The 24,076-nt window shown below is 42.5% G+C and overlaps 1 protein-coding gene across 13 annotated transcripts in view; it reads right to left on the bottom strand.

Annotated features, from left to right (window-relative positions):
* Window positions 1–24,076, bottom strand: part of dock1 (dedicator of cytokinesis 1) — a 163,002-nt gene that overhangs the window by 100,062 nt on the left and 38,864 nt on the right. For 12 of the 13 annotated variants that reach the window (XM_079213915.1, XM_079213909.1, XM_079213906.1 and 9 more), the window contains 9 exons: window positions 23,862–23,965; window positions 23,215–23,398; window positions 18,376–18,473; window positions 16,689–16,778; window positions 15,462–15,562; window positions 15,238–15,366; window positions 13,146–13,254; window positions 10,275–10,345; window positions 7,418–7,524 (listed from right to left, as the gene is read on the bottom strand). In XM_079213915.1, the coding sequence (XP_079070041.1) occupies window positions 7,418–7,524; window positions 10,275–10,345; window positions 13,146–13,254; window positions 15,238–15,366; window positions 15,462–15,562; window positions 16,689–16,778; window positions 18,376–18,473; window positions 23,215–23,398; window positions 23,862–23,965 (993 nt within the window). Of the gene's footprint in view, window positions 1–7,417; window positions 7,525–10,274; window positions 10,346–13,145; window positions 13,255–15,206; window positions 15,367–15,461; window positions 15,563–16,688; window positions 16,779–18,375; window positions 18,474–23,214; window positions 23,399–23,861; window positions 23,966–24,076 lie in introns of all 13 variants that reach the window. The other variant, XM_079213908.1, reaches the window with a different exon arrangement.

Genomic DNA, 24,076 nt, shown 5'->3' on the forward strand with positions numbered 1-24,076 from the left:
TTGTGAAAACTAAAAGTACATTGCTCTTCGGAGGGATGTGCTTGCATTATTATGCAATTACATTATTAAAATCAGTGGACTAAAATAGTCTTAAAAGGCAATTTGTCGGTACTGCAAAATAAAAATAAAAGTTTAAAAAAAACAAACACCTTCTGAACCTAATCAGTGTGAAAAGTGTTTGGTTGGCACGGAAGACAGCAGAGATAAGCCATAGAGGATTCTCATGGGACGTGGACCGACGGCAGTCAGCCACAAAATTATCATATTTGTTATTAAACCTTCTGATTTCAATCTTAGTGGCATTTGTGTATGTGTGTGGGCCTTGGCACAAATACTGGAGCTAAGTTGGTTCAATGAAAGAATATTCAGAGTACCAGGGGGTTAAGTGAACAGTTTTTGGGATTCGTGGAGAGAATATGAATTGATAACCCCTCTGCAAGAACATTTTAAATGAAACGTTGGGAGGAATAAACATCAAGGAATAAACCCAATAGAATACTACCTTGAACAATGTTTCATAAAGCATCAAAGTGGTATGAGACCTGCGTTGGGTAAATAACGATGCTAGTAAAACCGTAGGACGGTATGGGAAAAACACCCCGATAAGCCAGAGGCAAATGTTTTCAATCAAATAATTCACCCCGGCTAGACTCAATAAAACGGTTCTCCCTTGTGGAGAAATGTTCTGGGACACATGGGTGAATGGTTTGGATGTGAACTGCCCAGGTCACCTAAAGTTATGTTTAGCTGGGGACAAAAAACTGCCGCGATGCAGTTTAATAAACAGAGCCCTATACGAGGGTGTTGTAGAACCTAAAACTCCTCCACTGAAAATATGTTGGACAAAATAGGGGAATTGTTACATAAACAAAGATGAAACTGGAAAAATTATATGGTTAAAGAATAATGGGACTACTGTCCCCCACATTATTGTAACCAAATAACTACCTTTATATCAATGTCTGTTTGGTTACCTGCCAGTGTTTTTTGGTGTTGGATATTATTTTAATAAAAATTCAATACAACTTTAAATTACCTAGGAGAAAGGTTTTAAAAAGCAGTACACGTTGTGAAATCCTCCCCCATGCAGTGGCCGACTACAGGGACAACGATCCTCACACTGTGTAACGCATAATAAACAGCGTGAACCATGGCGGCCTCTTCATAAACAATACCCAGAGGTATTACACATTAATCCATTCAGTGTTTTATATTCTCTGACCCCTTTCTAAAGGAACTGCATGTCAAATGTAACAGTATGGATTGACTCAATAGAGATGGATGAAGAAAGAATGAACAAACGAAAAGAAAAGATAAGCAGAGCAGCTTCTTCGACTGAGGTGAATGTCTTCATGTCTTCAGAGGCTCCACACAGTGACAATGCATAACGTTGTAATTAGCAATTTAACAAATAAAAGATTCTGCAGAAGTTAAAATTGCACTTTAATGACTCAGGAATTGATTATTGCATTCATTACAAAAAGATTATCTTGTAGTAATCAAACTCACTAACGGAAATCTTGCACACTGAATGCTTTTGTATAATCCTTATTCAAAAATAATTACAGGGAAGCTACATGAAGACACTATGTGAACTAAATATGGGGTCCAAATGATAAACCATCATTTTGCAATTATGCAAAAAAAACTACACCGTAACTTTGTGAGTTGATCAGTTTGTTTTTATAAAAAATGAAAAATAAAGAATGCACTCACAAGACCTCAATAACAAGCGGAAATGTTATTGTTTATGGAGCAGCTATGATGCAGTCTAGCTAGGGTTTGGTGATCATAACGTGCCGGGAAAAAATTATAGAAAACCGCAATTTGTCAATCCTTTAAATTTAATGTGGAAAAACATGTCAAGTTTGAGCTGAAGGTGGCACCAGGGCAAAGTCCTCTATCCTCCAATGAGCATTAAAAGTGACCAACATTTGCAATGTTTCGTAATTTTTTAACCAAAGGCTGGTGCAATGATTAAGGCAGCAGTGACCAAAATACATAAAGTGTTCCCACTGAAGATGATTAAATTGCTCTCTCAATGAAGCAGCAATACACCAGTTACATGTCTACACAATGGCAAAGGGGTGGCACAAGATGAACGGGTTGAGCCGACACCTAAATCAAATTTCAATAATAAACACATCTCCGTGACCGTGCGGGCATGTAGGAGTCGAACGGCGCCATCTAGATCCTTACCAGCCACCTATAAGTAACTTTAAATTCCGTCAACCGTCGGAGATTGTTTTATTTTACATTTCTGGGTCCAGCATTTCCCCTGTCAAATGGACCTCAGACGGCACATGCGCAGTCTACTGAAGAGAATGCACCCGGGCTGGCTTCTGGGAAATGTAGTTTTCTTATAGAACTTTGACGTTTTTCATTTTTGAACCGATTTACACAGTTTTCCCCCTGAAAAGCCTTCAAATGACCCCAATACTTTGTTTTTCTGTGGTTTTTCATTGCATATTCGTGTTCTTTAGGCTCTGTTCTTTCTAACAAGAGGTGTTATTAGTATGTGAGACCTTGGTAAGGGTCTGAAGCACACATTTTGAACATGTCGGAAACCGCTCGAAAAGCATTTTTCTGCCATTCTTAATTAGATCATGCTGGATGTTCATAGTTATGATCAAAATATGTTATGACATTTTTTTTTTTTAAATATACATTTTCTTCACAAGAAAATTCTGAAAAAATGATATAAAATAATACAAGTATTAGAACTCATTTGTGGTTCATACGACTATTTGAAAACTTAATCTTGAGACGCTCCCCCAGTACCGGGGGAATGGGTCTTCACAGTTTGCTATTTGACAGTTGACTGTTGCTATGTGAACGATGCCTGGTTTGTGTACGTTCCAAACTTCCTCTGCTTCCCGATCTCTGTGGCCGTCAAAATAAAAGTCCCATTCACCGTTGACATTTAAATCAAATTTATTGGCTTTTTGGTGAGAGAAGATCTGCATGCCATAACAGTGCCTGGACTACGGGAATAAATGATTGGCAAGGACTGTCTAGAAAAATAAAAGAGCACGAACACACTCGCTCACATATGGCAGCTTGTGTAGTGTATGACACATGGCAAGGACATCAAAGTATTGATGAGCAGATTTCCGCTGCAAAAGAAAGTAAACTTTTGGTCAGGGGTATTAACAAGAATTGTTGATACTAGGAGAAACTAGGAGAAATCAATAACTGAAACTTTTTATCCGTTATGGAAGTTCTCGGCAGATATGACCCTATATTACAGAGGTTAATTTCCAGCGAAAGTAAAACGAAATACTTAAGCCCACAAATTCAAAATGAAATTATTTATATTATGGCACAGAAGGTTCAAAACGAGATAGTGAAAGATTTCCAAAGTAGATCAACTCAGCCAGGTGCATGCAACAATTTCCATGCAGTGCATGATCAAAGCGTATCTGTTTTGGAGAAAGACATAGTTGACCTTTTAGAGAAGAAGGGTATTTCTGTCAATAAATGTCAAGGACAGGGATATGATGGTGCAGCCACAATGAGTGGGGCGTACTACGGGCTACAAAAACGCATCTCAGACAGAGAACGTAACGCCATCTATATTCACTGCGCTTCTCACAATTTAAACCTTGTCCTGAACGATGCGTGCCAAAATGTAACAAAGGTAAAATATTTCTATGATTGTGTACAAAAACTACATGTTTTTTTCAGTGGTAGCATCAAAAGATGGGAACTCCTGGAGACAGAGTTCAAAGCAGGGCCTACACTTAAACGGCTATGCCCGACGCGTTGGGCATCCCGGCATGATGCTGTGCGCTCTCTCCGCTTTCGCTTTAAAGACGTGATGAAAGCACTGACGAAAAATATGTCTATTGTCCAACAAAAAGGAAGAGTGTGCTGAGGCCGAGGGACTCAAACACAGCATGGAGAATTTCGAGTTTGTCCTCCAAACAGTTATACAGGGTAAACTTCTCAAAACTGTAAATGTTGTTTCACAGAGCCGCCAGAAACAGAATGTGGATATTTTGCAGGCAAGCGAATATCTAGCCGGTGTATCACAGAGCCTTGCTGCACTCAGAGGGGAGTTTCAAAGCCTTAAAGAAAGTGCCCAAGATCTTGCCCAGTCCAGGGGCATTTCTCCCACATTTCTTCAAAAACGCGCCAGGCGCACCAAGAGGCATTTCGATGAGTTATGCGAGGATGAGAGGCTGCTGGATCCCGAGGAACACTTTAAAGTGTCAGTGTTTTACCAGATTGTAGACGTAGCCATTACACAGGTCACCGTAGGTTCAGTGGAATGCAAAAGGTGGGAAGGAGGTTTGGGTTCCTACGCCCACGAAAACTCCTGTCAAAGTCAGACAATGATATGCACCAGTCAGCGAGTGCCCTTGCTGAATACTCTGACGACGTATCCGCGGACTTCCCAGACCAGGTGCTCGCCTTAAGACAGGCGTTAGAGTTCGCCATCAGGGAAATAAAAAATGGCTCAATTTATGGTTTAGCAAACACGCTAATAATAAAACAACTCCATACTATCAAGTGTGCCTGATGTAGCCACGGCCATCAAATTATTTCTGACAATACCCGTGACTGTCGAAAGCGCTGAAAGGTCATTTTCCAAGCTAAAACTGATCAAAACATATCTCGGAAGCTCCATGTCACAAGAGAGAGGCTGTCAGGTCTGGCCATCCTTCGCATAGAGAATAAAACGTGCAGTTTAGATGTAAAGAGCGTGGTTAAAGACTTTGCACACAGATTTGCTAAAAGACGCGCACATGTGTATTCAAATGCAAACCTGTACAAAGTAGCCTACCGGTGTATCGACTATATGTACGCATATTTGTTATGTTTTTGTAACATATGTTCACTTTGAGCTGTTCGATAGGCCCTAGCATATGTTTTTTTTTTCTGTTGGAATACATTTGTTCTCTGTTTGAGCTGTTTTTCTGATTGAATAAATTTCCCTCAAAAGAAAAGCTTGGGTCCTGTTTGTTTATCTTTGGATAATGACCGCAGGACAATACATTATCCCTTACATATGGGGGGGAGCCTCTCAGGGTTATTCTGCAGGGGGGCCTCATGTGTTTCCGTTACGGCACTGGATAGGCTGCTATAATTCACGTAAAGCTTCCACCGGTAAATACATGAAGAGGAACGCTGTGGATGTTTAGCTTTCAAGCGCTAGCTCGCCCCGACACAAAGTGACAACCTACGTCTACTCTGCACTGACATATTGTTGGTGCTGTGGAACAGAGCTGTTCTCCTAAAACACTGTGTTTCTATGCGTGTGTGCGTAGTGTGCTTCGTAATCTCAAAAGCAAGTTTCCAATCTGAGGACGTCCTGACATTGTGTAGAGTTTAATACCTTGTTTTTAAACAGGACTCTCCTTCCCTTTAGGCCTCCTTTAAACTCAAAATGCAAAGGTAGTAACTCACACAGACACCTACATGGACACATGTGAGCATACACAATACACACACACACTAGCAGCAGGGCGAGAGCGGGACAAGCAGAGTGGAACTATCAAGCTAGGCCATGAGCGCACTCCTCAAACTTCCAGCGCAAACAGATTTTAGACGCTACAGTGATTTCCCCCTTCAACACAGACCAGACGAGCAGCCGACATATTTGTTCTCTTCCAATGAGCCCATTTGCGAGTGATTTATGCGCCCGTCCCGCTCTCCCCTTTTACATCATAAACGGTGAAGGTGACACGACGTTGTGCCTCCAAAAAAAAAAAAAAAAAAACGTCCCTCTTTTTTCTGAGTTCATTAAGTTTGCATCTGCAGCAGTGAGCTGCGTATGAATACCAATCACATCCGACACAGAGCATTTCAATTTCAAAACGTATACATGAAAAGCCCTTGGAGAAAGGGCCATCAGGGACTGAAAAATACTCATTTAGAACGCGCTTTTACTCAGAAACAGTTAATATGTTAATCACTGAGCAGCCAACGAGGGGGGAGAGGGGATTGGCTGGCAAGGGAACCTTTCAGGGGATCAGGACGCATCCAACAACCACCGCTGATTAGGCCACTTTTAAAAAAAAAAAAAACTGTCTGGCTAACCCATTTGCTCATCGCCCTGGTCATTTATCGGTAATAAAACATCTCCAAAGTGGAGCTCAGCTTGACAATTTTACTTGGCAGTTAAGCCTTCTCAATCGCTGCTTTAAAAACGTGTATACGCTTAATAGACTGCTGGAGATGTTCAAAAGCACGAGCGCGTGAAGCTGCTGTGAGAGCCGAGCGGCAGCGCAGTCCTAACCCGTTCACTAGCATCAGGGAGGCTTGCCTTTCCAGTTACACCAGCAACAGATCAATAGTAATAACCCGAGCGTGACAGACTGAGCAGCTTGAAAAGTGCTAAAAAAAAAAATACAAATTATTATTACTTCCCTTCAATAATTTATCACCAAATCAGACAATATGAAAAAAAAACAGAGTTTTTAAGGTGGAGACATTCACACTGTTATATTCAACATCAAACTAGATTATTTACAAGGACAAATGCCCCATCACACCCGGTCCAAATGCCGATTCAGAACTTCTCTTCGGCACATCCGTGCTGAACTGATGCAAGTGGATAATTGTTGTTCTCTTCTTTTACGTTAGCCGACCGCTCTGAGACACGTGCAGTGGCCGGCAGCCACATTAAATCACTGTTGCTATTTCATTGGGTTAAAACCGTTGCATTTAACTCTCTCTCTCTCTCTCTCTCTCTCTGACCTAACATGGCCTCAGAGGACCGCTGCCTGGAGCAAAATGATTGGCCCTCGACCGTCACTGCAGGAGGACCCAGTCTGCAGGACGCAGCAGGCTAGCCCGGCTGCAGAGACCGGATGAGATGCTCATTAACCATCTCTACATCCCTGCCTGTCTTATTTGACATCACCGCAACATGGCCAGAATAGTATGGCGCTCACATGGGCTATAAAAGTGTGAATGTGTATGATGTACGTGTTGTTGGGATGCTATATATATATATTAGTATCAGAAATGCCTCCTGTAAAGCCTAAAACACTGGATTGGATATCAGCGAGTACCCAAGTCTATGCACCAATACAATACCGGATCGGTTTTCCTTAAGTTCAGTTATCAAGTTATTGGGAAGGAGAAAAAAAGGTACCAGGACATCTCTTATCAAATGGTAAAACAGAGGAGAGGGGCTGAGACCAGGTCGATGTAAATGCTGACTTTCTGAGAAAGACAAGTCCCGTTGATTTTAGCAATGAGATCACTCAGCTCTCTCTGATGACAAGAGGGATTTCCACAACGCCTTACCAATGATCTTTACTCGGGGCTCACACAGAGCCGGCAAGAGGAGGCAGGTGGTGTTTGTGATTGCCTATATTACTGCTCTGTGAGCGAAGGTGCATGCACTGAAGAACTGTGAGTACAGTCTGTGTGTGTGTGTGTGTGTGTGTGTGTGCGCACTCACCGTGATGGGTAAAGAGATCGCTGTGGACAATGTCAATCAGACAGTCTAGCTTCTGTTTCACCAGGCGACCAAGAGGAACCTTGAGGATGAATTCGGTGAACAGCTTGCTACGGAGACAGAAGGAGGACAATGAAGACAAAAGGTCAGACTGATCAGACATCTTGAGCTGGCTGACTGCTTCGCATCACGAGCAATCACCCAAAAAACACAATTAAAAAAGCCCTGCCCATCCACAGAGGTACTTTTCAGATATTCTGGCTTGGGTTGGAGGCTTGAACAATATATAGTGTGAGACAATAGAGCAGGCCTGGCCAACCCGTGGCTCCCGAGCCGCATGCGGCTCTTTGCCTGGTGTCATGCGGCTCCTGCGTTCATGTAGAATTTTTCGCGGACCCGTTTTCAGTCTGTCAGTACGGTCATTTTACATGAAAAAAAAAAAAAATCCTGTGCTTTTATTTTGAAGGGATTTTTTAATGCGACAGAGTGCAATTTATTCAATTTCAGTCATATTGATGTAATGTGTTGTAACTATGTTACGTTATTCATTCTGGTCACATGACATCTATTCTTCTGTCCACATACTGTGACACTATCTCACTTTCAAACGGCGCCATATTTTCATTAAATCAAATTGAGAAGTTGAAAATGATGTGGCTATTTGCGGTAACACAGTAAAAAATGTGGCTCTTAGTCTCTGACTGGTCGGCCACCCCTGCAATAGAGATTCATCAACTGACCCAGAGGAACTGACCTGAGAACAGCTTGCTACCGGAGGTATTTTTTGGAATTTTGCAGGTGCTTCTTCTTTTTTTTAAGTTGCTGTCCTGAAGGATTTCTAGTTTGATACAGCCTTGTAAACAATATTTATTCAACTGAATATTTTTTTTTTAAAAGACAATGAACAGCGTAGCTCAGCCAGATCACACACGATGGGCATTCAACTATTCAGAGCCTGAGCGATAAGTCTGTATTCAGGCAGACACATAAAGCTGACATGTTCTCTTCAATGAAGAGGCTAGGTACTTGTGATGCCGGCAAGCTGAGGCTCAAGGAGGAAAGAAAAGGTTCTGGCAGGAGATGAAACGCCCCCACGGTTTCTATTTAGTTGCCACAGAAAACCTTTATTCATGTTATTTCCTCTAAAACTACAGAAAAGATGGCAGAGCATGCCAAAAATCGAGCCAAAAATCGTGATCGCAATTAATATTCAATTAATTGTGCAGCCGTACAACCAGGACAGGAGTGACCCAATAATTCAACGTCAACATTTCCTGATTGCAGTACAAATCTGTGTGTGCCTCATCATGAAAAGACACAATAAGGAGTGAACACCATGTGTTGGCCTGAAATCAGTGTCAGACTCTGAGAAGGACATCCTGAATTTCACTGTGTGAAAGCTGAATGGAGGTCGGTTGCTTGCTTGACAGAATGGATTGGCCTGGAAGACTATCTTCCACCTTTTGACAAAGGACCCCGCTTCACTGTGGCCTGTGATAGCAGTGGATTGGCACTCCTATGCGGCCCAGAGTCTGCAGGGAGAATGGCCGCTGTCCAGGTTGCTGGATGTGGGCGAACGAAAGGGGCTCCTCGCTGAGTGCTCGCAGATGAACGGGCAAAAGCACATCCCAAGGTCTGGGAAAATACCTACATACAGTGTGACACTACTTAAAAAATAGAGATGGTTTCAGATGGTGAATTTCTCCTATTGTTTGCTCCCTACTCTTCTTATTTAACATTTACAACTTTTGATGATATTATTTCAATGAAAGAACAGAAAATGTGCCTTCATATGAATGAAGCTTATGTCCTTACGTCCAGCAGAGCAACTAGAACTTTAAAAGAGTAGTTTAGTTTTCACAGACAGACTCAGTCTGGTCAAAAGCAACCTGCTGATTTTCCAAACGTGTCCTTCCTAATGAGACAATCAGAACTAAATATGAACAAATTAGTCTTGACTAAATATTTACAATTAGCAAATTGACCAAACCGAAATATGTGTTATTAAAGACTCATTTGCAGTTGAAGGTTTTCGCCGAATACATTATTAGAACAGCTTTCCTCACAATATTTGTAAATATGACGCTCCATAAATGAGGCTATTCTATTTTGGCTTTGAGCTGTGTCCTTATAGCATAACAGATCAAAGACATTCAAATTGGGTAGAAAATCGAGGACACACCCATGAGGCGTTCATCACAAATGCAACGTCCTCTCATTTTTGGAAAATAAATAAATAAAATGAAACTTTTGAGTTTGGCCATTTTAAATGTACAGTCCATTCATTTAAATAATGTAAGAAAATGGTCAGGTGATACTGACGGATTATTGATTGTTTTATTTTCAGTTTTTATCCGTTATTTTTAATATCACAGTGCTTTTCATATTTCATATTTTGTATGTCGCAGTGGAGCTGTCGGTGGGTTTCCAAGTCAACCTGAGCATTGTCGTCGCTGCCCATGCTGTGCAGCAATAGAGGGCTGGCTCGTTGAATAAAGAGAGAAAATAAATGGTGCTGCTCAGGCTTTACATCGACAAAACCTCCCATGAGCTCGTTCGGGATTCATCTCAACATGAAATTTTAATTCCCGGGGCAGTTCCAAGAACACAAGCAATAAAGATTTCTCCTTCCATTCTCCAGCAAAATAACATTTCAGTCATTTAACGTTTTATGTGCAACAACCCGTCAGTTTGAGAAACACATGGAAAGATTTAAATTACAGCCAGGCATTACCAAAAGAAAAAGCACATAAATATCACAGTTCACAGCTACCAATGAATACCTACGTTCCCCATCGAGTTTAAAAGGAGAATGGTGTACTGCGGTTGTTAGAAAATGTGATGGATCACATGAAATTACCTGAGTTCCTTTGGATCAAAGACCAGCTTGACGTCATTGACGATGGTGGGAATGTACCTCAGTGCAGCACCCTGAGCCAGAAAAATAAAAGAAACATTTCAATAATGTCCAGCTGTAAGGTCATTAGTTTAGATTTACATTTTGTCGGCTACATTATGATATATAGTATTATCCATAGTACGATTCTGTGTCCTCAGTGTGCCCCTCAGTAGCATGCTGTAGTACACATTTCTCCTCCTGACGGCCATAAACTAGAACAATTGCTTTGTTGATGACCAAGAATAATATTAGATTTAATGAGCAATAAAATGGAATACTTCCACCAGGTGTTTGTACAAAACCATGAGCGGCTGTGAGTTCATCAGCTCCTTCCTACTGCATCTTACTTTATTAAAAAAAGTAGCAGTGGGTGGTGTTATGACTTCTAATACATGAACTGGGATTCATATCTAATATCTCTGCAATGATACCTTGATAGATACAGCCAGATATGATCTACATTTTCCCATCAATACCACAATAAAAACATCAAGTCTGTGCCCGCAAGCGTCCACTAATGATGGGAATGATTAAGCGAGTTGAAACTTCCTTCTCTAATGGCCGGCTGCTCAATGCCGGCCAAGGTGGGTTGGGGTGTTTTAGACAAATGAGCAGCAGCAGAGGTTGATTAGCTACACAGACGTAGCACACCGGACTTCACCCGACACAATCCCGTCTGTTATTGAGCACGGCTTATTTCTGAAAATGTGTGAAAGGTGATTAGCGAAGTTCAAAGGAAGTTGGAAAAGAGAGCAAACAGTCTTCGTTACTGACTCCAGGCAGGATTCCTAGCAGAGGTTTGTTTTGAAGAGCATATCTGATCATTTCTGCAGGCAGGGGCAGAGCAACACTGTGCAGTATCTCATGCTACATTTTTCAAAACGTGGATATAGTCACGACCTCGCGCCCCAAAAAAGAAAAAAGGCCGCTTTAATCTAATCTCATCTAAATAGATATTTTTAGTGCGTGTGCACATCAACACCTCCACCTCTCTCTGCAGACGGAAAGAGTTTGGGAGTCTGAAACTTGGGATTTCAAACGGTGCTGCTTAACTTTGATTCCGTTAACAACCCCGACTCTGCTCAACTGCATCTGTTTACACCTTGAAGAAGCCACTTCAACGGAAAGTCTCTTTTGTTATCTTCTTTTTTTTTTTTTTACTTTGTTCTCAGCAACAACTTAACTCCCACCTGTTGTGCAGCGATGTGTTGTGTGAAGTGTCACAGCAATTCTCAGAGGAGTTGTGTGTCTCCTGCTCCTCTCCCTGTGAGCACGCATTAGTGTGTGTGTGTGTGTGTGTGTGTGTGTCTCAAAGTTTTCGCCTGAGTGTGTGTCGCTCTGTCCAGATGTTCATCAGGATTCAGACTGGAGGTATGATGGGACTGCTCATTAGCTTCCACCTGTCACAGTGCTTTCACAAGGGCGGACTTGGGAAGAAACCAGCATTCCTCGCTTTTGTGCCCGTTCCTCAAGATCAGTTTTTAATTTACTGACAGTAAAGCTAATATCTCACCCAATTACACAGCAACTGACTCCTAATTGACTCCTGAGCTTCGCCCATGGTTGAAGGTGCACATGGATCTACTGTAGGTGTGCCAATAAGCATGTACACTGTGATTATGTTATCTCTAAACACATAGGTGTGTGTGTGTGAGCAGTTTTTAAGTGCACCTTTAAAAATGTAGACGCTTGTAGGTTTGTTTCAAATCTGAAGTCACTGAGTTTGAGGTCAAAGACAATGGGATCCCAGAACAATGGAAAGAGCTGAAAGGCTCAAGGAGCAAGGCAGTGAAATAAATACCTTAAGGAGCAGCTAAAGAGCAGAAGGCCAGAGGAGCCCCAGACCACAGGACAGTGAAGGTCAGAGGGAGGACAAACACACACACATACAGACGTACAGAAAGAGAAGAGGAAAAAACACACAGAACAAACATATATAATGTGTGGCTGCAAGAAACATGTGAACGATTAGGGCTGCATCAAAAAGCATCGAGTTTATCAGCTTTTCATTTTTCTTGCAGCAGATGCATTTTGGTCCATACCTTAAAACATACTGAGGTTGCAGACTGAGCCCCTAATCGTTTAGGTGTGGCTAAATATTTTGGGAAATACACAGGATGAGCAGATCAATACCACTCTCACGTCTTACGACAGGTAAATATTGGAAGAACCTACAGAAAAGTAGACCGTTAGCTTAGCTTAGCATAAAGACTGGAAACAGCTTTCCTGGCCAAGGACATCATGTGAAAAAAATAGTGAGCTTCAGGGTCGCTGGGGGACAGATTGTGCTACCTTTGGACAGGTAAGCTAAGCGAGCTGGCTCCATCTTTATATATATATATATCTTTATATATATCTATATATCTTGCATTCATGGAAGTGGTGCCGGTCTACTCTAACCCGGAGGTGAATGAGTGCATTTCCCAAATTATTGAATGATTCATTTCAGCACATATTATAGACGCTCTTTAATATATGTTGTTTTATTTTATGTGCAGGCCTAACATTGTTACAGAGAGAAAATTAGAGTAAAGATCAGGAAAATCTGCACAAAGAGACATGACAAAAGGTGAAGAAAACAGATAATGCAGAATCATCAATGAGCAGAAGCCTCACATTAATGTTTCATAAGCTGCTGTATTAGTTCATATCTAACAAGACAGATGCATCTCCAATTACAGAGCATGCCATCCGAGGCAAATCAGAGCAGATTTATTATTATAATTATTATTCACTCCGCAGCAGTTATTTACTATTCACGCAGCAGCAGCAGCTATTTCTTGGCAAACAGTTGGAGCGATCGCGTGCAGTTGGACGTGACAGTGGGCCTACCTTCACCATGCCAGTGTTCTCTGAATTACTGTTCATCATGTCATTGAAGGATGTGAAAAGGTTCCTCAAGGACTCCGTGAAGTCGGCCTCTCCTTTGTTCTCGTAGAGCCTAGGAGGAGACGAAGTAGAGAATTACACTGGCAGATGATCACAAGGCTGTCGTTTGTTTCATCCCTGTGTAAACAGCCCCGCCCGCAGTGGAAACAACAAGAGTTTCACGCTTCAATGTTAAATCATTAAAAGCAGCGAGCAGAATGGCCCGTGTGTATCATCAATGCTAATATTATTGGATCAGAGCCACAGACATAACTCTTTCTTCCGGGCAGATTAGCATTTAAAACAACATGACAAGACCCTGAAGCACCTGCCTGCTGTCATGTGGAAACTGAAATCGGAAACATTAATGACCTATGCTAATGACTCTCCTCGAGTACTATTCGAGGAACAGAACGCAAATGCGATGTGAGGTTTCTGCGACGTTACTGTCTCAACATGTGGAGCAAATCGACTGCTAGTTTGGTTATGTGGAGCAAACGCTGCCCAGAGATTGCCACCAAAAAGCCAATGATGACAGAACAATTGCTGGAAAATAGTGCATGGGGACACAAAGCAGGGCTTCCTCCATAATCCCCCCCAAAAATGCAAATGCTTTTTTATCCCACTTGCAGAGCCCATAAATCTCCCCAAACTGGGTATTAACTGTAAATGAGCCACGTGGTGCTCATTGCGAGGTAATTTACTGCATCAACCGCTCAGATTTAATAAATTAAAAACGTTGTGAGAGAAATTGAAATGCTTTTCAACACACACACACACACACAGAAGCAGAGGGAGGCAGGTCAAAGAGGTGTGAAGCGTTTGGATTGCTCCACAGCACCGGATTTCCCTGGCTTGCGTCCAGCGAGGTGGGTTTTGTGTAGCCACAATCCCTCATGGGGCTGCAGGTATTACATGGCCCATGATAGTCACTGTTGAGGGCTTACAGAAATCATAGGATTAGAGGCATCCGTCTTGGGCTCCCACAACAACAATTACTTGAAGCTGCCTCTCACCTGCAGCACCGAGGAGCAGAGTTGAGCTCCTGACAGCCACACCACTCACAAGTCGCAGGGGGAGAAAAGTGTGTGATTAGAGTTTCTCCTCTGCCATTTCATAGAAATGATCAACGGGGGGAAAAGCTGCCGATGTCAGAGCTGCACGACGGGCCTTGACAAACACAGCTTTGGACTTAGGAAGAATTTCTAACTTGATAACAATGGCCCGACAGAGCCGATACTGGCAACCCACCAAAGGAGGCGCTTGGACGGCAACACGCGGACAGGAGGTCCTCTCAGAGGTTGCCGTTGGTAGTCCACACGCTGTGAGCATGGACAAGACGAGAGAGCGGCGTTGCTGGAGTCTGATACGTGAGGCAAAGGACGAGGCGTCCTCTAGACATCAGACAGAAAAACCAATCAAACTCTGCACACTCAATTAGAGCAGGATCATACATCAGCCCCTCAGCCTCATTCAGTGGCTCGACAACATTATCATCCATTTAACATCTCCACAGCCGATTATAAACGCATCCATTATGAACCAACGCTTTGCCATTACAACCATTCACTTTTACCTGTTGCAACTTCATCCCACTGCGGTGACGCACTCTGCAGAGCACAATCAATGCTGCACACAATACGAATTAGGTAATATGAAATAACACTGAAACTACTCCAGGAGTATATCAATTAAAAGTATTAGCAATAAGCCAACAAGTCATACGTATAATTATTTGTTTAGACCATTCCCCCCGTCCCCAACATCGGGAAATTACCCACGTCTTCATCACTTGACAATAACGTTAAATCACTTTTTAGTCTTTTTTTAAAACAACCCACTTTTTTAGAATTGCTTTTCTGTGTTTTTATTTAAAAACATGTATGATATTTTACTTTGTTTTAGGCTTTTGGTTAATTTCACTCTCTTTGTATTTTAAATGTGTTTATTATTATAAAACATAAGGTCTGGCCAAAGACAATATGTCTGCATGTATGTGTGCATAACACACACACACACACACACACACACACACACACAGTGCATCAGGACGTACTGGTTGAAGAGGACTCTGGAGCGGACGATAAACTTGAAGATGTACTCCAGAGCCTTCATGGCCTTCAAGAGCTGCTCCGTCAGCTTTTCAGCGTTGTCCACATAGTTCTTCAGAACTTTGGTCAACTTCCTTCAAACACAAGAAAAGCGATCGTTAAATCTGCTATTCACAGGATGGGACAGAATGTATGACTGTGCATGTCTTGCAGCGGGTAAAGAACTCACGTGTATGCCAGCGTGGCACTGAAATGCTTTCGAATGTAGGTCTCCAGCACCGGGTTGAAGTGTTGGAACTTTCTGTCAGCTATGAGCCCAATTATGAACACCTGTCAGAGAACAGAGACGTATCCATTAGGATGTAAACCGCATCGCTCTTAATGGAGAGGAACCGCCCGTCTTACTCAATATGCAGAGATTGGGAAATTAAACAAGATTGTGTTTGAGCAGAAAGACATTTTCTCTCAATTCATGAGCCTGCAGATAATCTAGGACCCCAAACACAATCTCCACCTCTTTTCTCGGACAGACTAAACTGTTTGAGCTGTAAAGCACAATGTTAGACGATAGCATTGCAGATGGAATTCTGTCAGAGACTTTGGCCACAAACACTTGATTCCATAAATGGCCATGGCAAATTTATTTCGTGCTTGATTCTGCAGTAAAATGAGACCTTCAATGTTTGACAAACATGAACAAAATGCGACGCTGGTCCTACAAAGTCATGCAGATTAATGGAGCAGTGAAGCCACATAACATGCAGTGCATCTGTGCAGCCCGGCACTCATTTATTTAATAGGGAACAATTTATGAGCTACAATATACACATTTTTCTATATTTTTTTTAGCTCTGTAATCTCGCACATGAGATGTAAAACGAGACCATGGCTGAGGTTAAAGTACCGATTTTGGTGTTAGAGAAAGTTCACTTAAAACTGTAGGAACTGCAACTATATTACAGCATATCATTATACTTAATTGAACAATCAAATCCCAGATTCATTGTTTTATTTCAAACCGAGGGTAGTGAGGTAAAGAGCCAGAACAACAAAAGTATGTGAATGTACAAATACTTGTAGACTGCACTGCCATGTTGTGTAAACAGAGCTGCAGGTTTTTTTGCACATTTAAATCTCGTGTGGTCAAAGATGACTCTTTGACCACACAAGATTTATTCTTTATTAAATTGTTCAGATCATACTTTGTTTTCCTGTTCTCTCCCGTTTGGAGCTACAGCATAGAACGGGAAAGAGACAGTTGCATGCAAACAAGTTCGTTGGGAAATCAAAAAGGGCCAACACACACAGAGCAAAGGCGCCTGTCAAGAGAGGAGTTTAGCATATGAAAGATTTGACAACATATTATATTTGCATCTGAGCTGCGAACGCGTCGACGTGTTTATTCCCACTGTCAAGAACCTCTCATGCTATGATTTCTGTCTGCTGCTTCGCTTACCAAGGCATCGAACACCAAAGTATCAAAAGTGTCACTGTCGGAGTTCTCCATCATGATATTGAAGAGAGCATCCAGAGTGTCTTGCAGGAACTAGAATGACAAGAGGAACAAAGCATGTTATGGCAGCCGCAAACAATAAGACGTGGCCATGGAAGTCGCAGACTCGCTGCAAAGTGCTGCCTTCACTGCTCTCACGAATCAAACAGAGTCAAATTGAAAATCGCTTCTCTCTTTTAGGGAGTACATTTAAAGTGATGAATGACCTCAGGCCCGGTGAATTACCTGTCGTATCGAGAGGAACAAAACATAAGAACCCAAATAACAGAGTAAGAGGCACGGAAATACACGATAACAGTCAAAGCGAGGACCTATGAGGGATGTTTACACTATTTTAGACAGAGAGTTGAAGCAGAAAATCAGCAGCAGGGGCTTTTATGCTATTTTGGGGGGGAAATACATAATTATAGAGCTGGGCCATTCAGTTCAAATACACTGTACATGGCAAGAAATATGCTAAATCACATAAAGGTATAATAAAACGGATGTTCAGTGCAATCAATTGGTTTGTAAAACAAAAACTTAACTAATTTATTTTTTTTTTTTCTTATCTAACCTTTGAAAGATGGTAAACAATCATTAAATTAATCTCAAATTCTAATCCCAAATATCATAAATGCAAACAAGCCCATACAACCCAACTATAACTATACGGCCGGTGAACATTTGTTAAAATGAGCCAATATAAGTTCTACAAAGACAGTAATAATGTCCCTTGTCGGCACTACTAACTAAAACACACACACCCTCCTTCTCCGGGGGAAACATGCTCCATTTACTTAGCCAATTTTGAGGCAATGTGAAAACAGATGTAAAAGTGTCAGAAACAGACGCTCCGTCATCCGGATGAGATTCATCGCGCTGTCAGCGAGAACCAAACACGCACGATGTAATCTCATGAAGGCCAGACAGAGACGACTAGGGAGTAGTGACCTGTTCACTCAATAGCACATCAGGGTGATAAAAATAATAATGATATTACGATTAAAAAAACCCCACAACTGGTCACCCTCTTAACCTCGCGTGATCCATCTATGATCTACTCTTTGTGCGTCGTATCCTTAAACGCCCGTAGCAATGTGGATACCTTGATGATGAATTGTCTGGTAATAATAATCACACCCCTGTGGTTTAATGAACTGGTCCAGCTGTGGTTGACACCTCTGATCAAAACTGTCTGGGTGAAGGACTTCCTCAGATACGCCGCAGTCTGCCAAGCCCCCCCCTACCAGCCCGAGCTAAACTTTATCTAGAGACTGATTTATTCTCCTGCCCCACGCTGAGCACTTTAAGGGCCTGCGTATACTTCTGACAGCAGGTCATCTCCCACCCTTCGCTACACTGTGCGCTTCCCTCCTTAGCAACCTGCTCCCTCCGACAGGCAGTGAAAACCTTTGTGAAACTGCTGCCAAGAAGCGGTAACCTTCAGGAACGCCGAGGATTGGGACTGCCTTGTTTATGTCGCCAGCTGTTGAGGTATATATTTTGTATTTGTTGTATTTGTATTTGTTGTCAATCTGCTCGGAGGAGCGACATTTTCAAGGATGCAACAAAGACGGTGAGTTAAGACCGTTAAGATCGTTAAAACAAAGTCGTCAGCACATTGCAAGAGTGACTTTCGCCGTCTGACCTTGACGACCTCGCCGCCGTCCACCTTCATCAGCTGACGGAGGTTCTGCTGCAGCAGGCTGGTGTTGGAGCGCCACTTCAGCAGGCCGAGCAAGTCCACTGAAACAAAAGCAAACAAGCAAACAAAAAAGCCATTACCACAAAGCGCAGCGTGATGTTCATCCTGCCAACGGTAACGCGCCGTGAAGAGGGAGAGAGAGGCAGCGAGAAATGACAATTAAGGTTGAACATTTTAATGTAATGAGTGTTGTGGGGCCATTTGTTTGAGATGTTTCCCCCACCCTTCACACAAGTCAGTTAGTGAATTTCCTAAACGTGACATAAGTCATTCTATTAGATCTCTTACTTTAATCATGGAAAATTAATTTAGTCACAAGAGGATGAGTCATGATGCGATTAATCACGCTCGAGGGAGCGCTCGTTCAGTCCACCTTTGGCAGATTATCAAATTGGGAGCCTCAAAATGTCCATTTGTTAAGGGTTAGTAAGCGCCAGCCCGTGAAACCCAGTCAGATCTTTTCTAAAGTTAAAAGATATTGGATTCATAAATGATCATGACTAATCGCCGCAGTTATAGTCCAGGAACACCATGTAGCAGATTCATTATGTTTTATTAGCCACGCCTGCATAGAACAGCAGCTTCTCCCTCCCTCTGCTCGCCATGCCCGATCGGCTCCGGGAGAGCCAATCAAACATGGCGAGAAAGTGATGTATGCCCGTCATCTGCAAACCTGACAACCTACTAGCATCCAGTCACAACACCCCATCTACAATAACCAGGGATCCCCCTCCCCAAGGAGTTATACGTTTAAAAACTACAGGTTCAGCCACTCAGAGAGACACATGTAATGAAATGAGAATAAATCATCGCTGGTAGAGTCCACGGCGTCTGTAGCACATGGGACAGGGAGGCAGGGTGTGTGTGTGGGAGATGTGGTTTGCATGGAAGTGCCTGCCACAAACAATATCTTGCTTGAGAATGGATGTCTTTGTAGCCAGCCGAATATAAAAGCTGCAAAAGTGGCAGACGGAGAGTGGTGGAATAATCAATTCTGGGAGAATAGGTTGCATTGTCACTGAACAACTGAAATGCAAATGACTTCCACTTGCCATTCAAATGTTTGTTTGCGATACAACTTGCCTGACAAGAGCATGAAGTCTTAATAGCTTGTTCATTTTTACATGAACAGTTATCGCCTTGTATTTGGTAATGAGTTTAAAAGTGCAGGGTTTTTAAACACAGTGATGTAAGAGCAGCTTTAAGCTGTATACATATTACTTCTACTACTTAAAACTTAACTTAAATCATAATTCAATATTTTTCTCCTTCCAGCTAAGGTGGGAACGGGATGCTAATTTGTCTTTCAGCAGGCACCGTCCAGTCCCAGCCCTGCTGCTATTAGATCTCTGCTTCTCCTCCGCACTGCAAACACCCAGCGACGAGCCAGCAGCCACTTCACAGGAGCTCCCAGCGCTGGGAGACCGCATGCATAAATCTAGCTTAATTAAAAAAAGAGTGTTTCATCTCAGATGTGGGGATCAGGGATGAGGTGTCATGTGTATGAAGCAAGCAGTCTGTTGCAAGGGGCATTCAAAGTGCTGTCCCCGGGCGGCAGGGCCTCAGGAGGAAGACGGGGCTGTCAAACTAATAGCTAGGCGCTTTGGTCGGGCCTCTAGAACGTCAGTCCATTTATCATTGTCTGGTCAACACCTCAAAAATCTTGCTTCATTTACTGCACAATAACATGACTGTTGAACATTGTTGCTTGATGAATTAGGCTATTACAATAAGGATGTGTCGGTTTAGAAGTGTCTATCAACTATTTGTTAACTACCAACTAGGTGCCGGTTGCAAGCAATAGAGTTATCAAAGATAAATGTGTGAACAGTCGATTCAAAATATCTAAACGTAAAAAAAATAATTAAAAGCAATGTCTCCTCTATTCTATTCTCCTCTAAACAGCATTTAAAACTCCTCACAGCATCATGTTCCCTTTATGGTTGTTATCGTGTCTTTAATATCACAAATCAAAAGCCATAGTAACATTAACTACTCCGACCAGCTCTGAGCAACAGGCTCATGAAGAACAGAGAGCAAACTGGCTTGTAATTAAGGATTTTATATTCCCAAGTCTGTTAAAGTTATAAAAAAGTGCCTTTATATCAAACGACGATCCTCCCTTCGATCGTCGATATGCGCTCCGATCGCCAAGAAGAGGCGTCTAAAATTGAAGATGATGAATCAGAATAGAAGGAAATGGTGGGAGTTTAAAGAAGAAGCTCTGGGCTTTAATAAAGCAGGCAGACAGTCGGAGAGAGAAATTGGCTCTGCATTGATTTATTAAAAGAGCTCAAACCTTTTCCTCGAGTTTTGGCGTGGGATGACATCCCGTGGGAGATACACACACACACGCCTCTCTGTTTAATCAAACTCAGTGTGCAGTGCCGACGAGGCGTCCTGATCCCCAAGCACCTACTGCTGCCTTGCAAATTAGTGCCACAAAGTGCCAGGTAAATATGAGCAGAGGAGCCGCTCTACCGGCCTGAATCTTCTCACCAGGACGCACGCTGCTGCCAGGGGGAAAAGTGTAGAGAGGAAATGGTGATGAATGTCTTCTTCTTCATCTTCATGTTAAATACTGGACATCTGCAGTCGAGGCTAGGGTTTGAGCTGCCGACATGACTTCCCTATCGACTGTAATCGGAGTGGGCGGGTTCTGCTTCTGAAACTGAGGCTGCTGACATCCTCACCCACCGAGCCAAGGAGGAGCGCGCACACACACACACACACACACACACACACACACACACACACACACACACACACACACACACCCCTGTATTTAAATGACGACTTATACCGCAGACTAAACTTAACAACACTCAAAGGGAACCGTAACCACACACAATGCCCCCTTCTTTCACACAATATAATGTACGCAGCAACTAAAGTAGATCTAACACGTTCTGGGTTCTGCAGTGACCTCATTTCTGTGGCTCTATGAGTATTTGTTGTGCATGTTATCTGGGCCACATCTAGGAATGCAACAAAGAAAAATCTACTTTTTCTCCCATTCTAGTCTCTAATGGACGGCAACAACATTTTCCACGAGGTCACACGAGGGCTCCGCATTAGTATGTGGCTGGTAGAAGCACGATCTTTTACTGAAGAAGATTGATGCAGACAGCTGTTCCTCTGGCTCAAAGCCAGTCGGGTGAAAAGCAAGTGTTTCCAGAATATCTGATCCAACAACCGCTTAAGTATTTTAATATTACAAGAGGATGTATGGCAGTTAATTGCTTAGATGTATGGAAAAGCAGCTAACGCATTGCTAAAAGTAAAAAGGAGCAAGAAACACAAGCTGTCACACACGATCACAGAGCTCTTAAACAAGCCTGCAGGTGAGCCAAACTCATCTGGAACACTGTTGTAAACATCCATTGTGGCGAACAGATTAAACTACTGGATTAACCCTGACCCGTTGTATTTCCCGTAATGAGCATGCATAGTTTTCCGCGCAGCGAGGGATTATCACCAAAATTCGGGTTGGTGGGCTTGCTTTCAGATAAAGTGGTTTGGACAGTCTGGCTAAACATCAAAGACATGTTTCCATGTTCCTCGTTCACTTTGGTGGGCGGCGGCAAGTTGTAAAGAGGTGCAATTATCCTTTAATAAGATGTAAAACTTTAAGAGAGGACTTTGTTGTATTTAATAGACCACAAGTCGCTGATCTTCCCTGGCCTGACTTTACTTTTGCAATATCACCTGTTCCTGAAGGGAGGATTTAAATATTCAAAAGGATTATATCATATTTCGCACACGAATAAAATTAACAGGTTTGTAGTGCTTCTTTTTTTTTTTTACAAGAATACATAAGGATTACACACAAAGTGCTCGGCTACACAAAACAACAGCTCACTCCGAGCGTATCCTTTGACGTTACCCTCGTCTGACTATTTAAAATGATCTTTGTGTTACCATGAATAAAAACATAAGGGCACGATGAACTCCATATTCAAACAGGTTGTAGCAAAACAATTAATTTCAATTTGAGTCAAAGCTAGCCTGCGGTGAATCGGCCCCTTCTTCGTTCTCTCTTTCTCTTTCAGGCCGTGGCCAAACAACACCGAGAGGAATGAGGAAGCTTTCGTTTAGGCTCTAATTAAAGTGGTGACTCAGCCCTGCATACCAGAAACAAGAACAAAGGAGCAAGCGCAGAGAAAAACCACGCAGACATTTAGGATGGGTCTGTTTAGGGTGACTGTGAAATCAGAGCGAGAAGCATTTGACCGCTTACACGCCGCGGACCAGCTTTTCCCTCCCACAATGTTAACACTGCTTGGAAATACCAACATATATATGTACAAACATGTGTAAAGGCTGGGGGGAACAAAAGAGGCCCAAACCCCCTCATCCATTAGCCACAGGGCAGAGATGGGGATTTCTTTAGCTTATTAAACGTAGATCTTCGCAGCACCCTGGGAAATTACTCTGCTAGACTGAGAACAGTAAGCAGAGCATCGGTGGACTGACTGACACCCACTGGCAGAAGGAGGTTGAGGAGGAGAAAGTAGGTCAGAAGACGATAAAGATGAAGGACAACCGTCCAACACGTGTAAAGACCAGGTGGACGGAGCTACAGACGGCAGGGGTCTCTTAGTCCTACTCTAAGAGATATGCTTTCAAAATCCAGGGTCTACTTGGCTAACATATATTGAAAAAAAGCTTATTCTTTTGTGTTTCTTTCATACCTCTACAGATTAGGAGTTTGTATTCAGAAATCAACGACAATAGAGAGAAAATGTCGCAAAAGCAAGTGTGAAGCGCGGAAGCTGTTACCGTTCTGTGTGAGCTTGGTGGAGCAGACCAGGGTGCAGATCTGGAAGGAGTCCTTGCTGATGGAGCAGTTGCCCAGGTTCTGGGAGTTTTTCCCCGTGGTGGAGTAGCCCTTCTCCTCCAGCTCCAGCTTGGTGGCCGGAAGGCTCAAGTACAGAGAAGAGTCCTCCAACTTCTTTGCTTCTGCCTGGTTTTCCAGGAAAAGACAAGTGAAATCCATAGCTGCTCTTTATGTTGTCATGAAGTGATATGTTCTATTACTGTGGAATGTTTTGAATGTTTTTTTTTTATATGCTTTCAATTATGTTGTACTGCTAGCTGTTGCATGTGAGAGTTATTTGCCAAACAGTAACTTTGACTGACAATGGCAATGCAAAACATAAAGAAAAATCTAATTGGGTGAATTTTTCCCACATCACCTTTTAAATTAAGATAAAGGCATCATTATACAAGGGATTTTAATTGGAAAGTAATTTCATTGCGGGGGTGGATGCGTACCAACCATGTAATTCTCCATCGAAGGCAGAGAAGCTATTATTACGGCAACTACTAAGGAGACAATTCTTCAACTTGGACTGTGGTCACGTGGCCAGCAGGCAGCCAGTAACAGACATAGCAGAACACTGTAATATGGGCTACTTCTCATTTACCTTGTACACGATGAGATCGTGCTCGCCGTCCCTCAGAGTCGTCCCATCGTACCTCATCAACTTCACGAAAGACAGAGCGAATATCTTCTCCGATTTGTCTTTGGCTGTGGGAAGAAGAAGTAAAAACAGCGACATATACATTACTTTCCTGTTTATTAATTGTGAAGATTTGCAAAACTAATAGTCCAAATCATGTCATGTTTGTTCACATGCAA

The sequence above is a fragment of the Taurulus bubalis genome, assembly GCF_910589615.1.
Source record: "Taurulus bubalis genome assembly, chromosome: 2".
Taxonomy (NCBI): Eukaryota; Metazoa; Chordata; class Actinopteri; order Perciformes; family Cottidae; genus Taurulus; species Taurulus bubalis.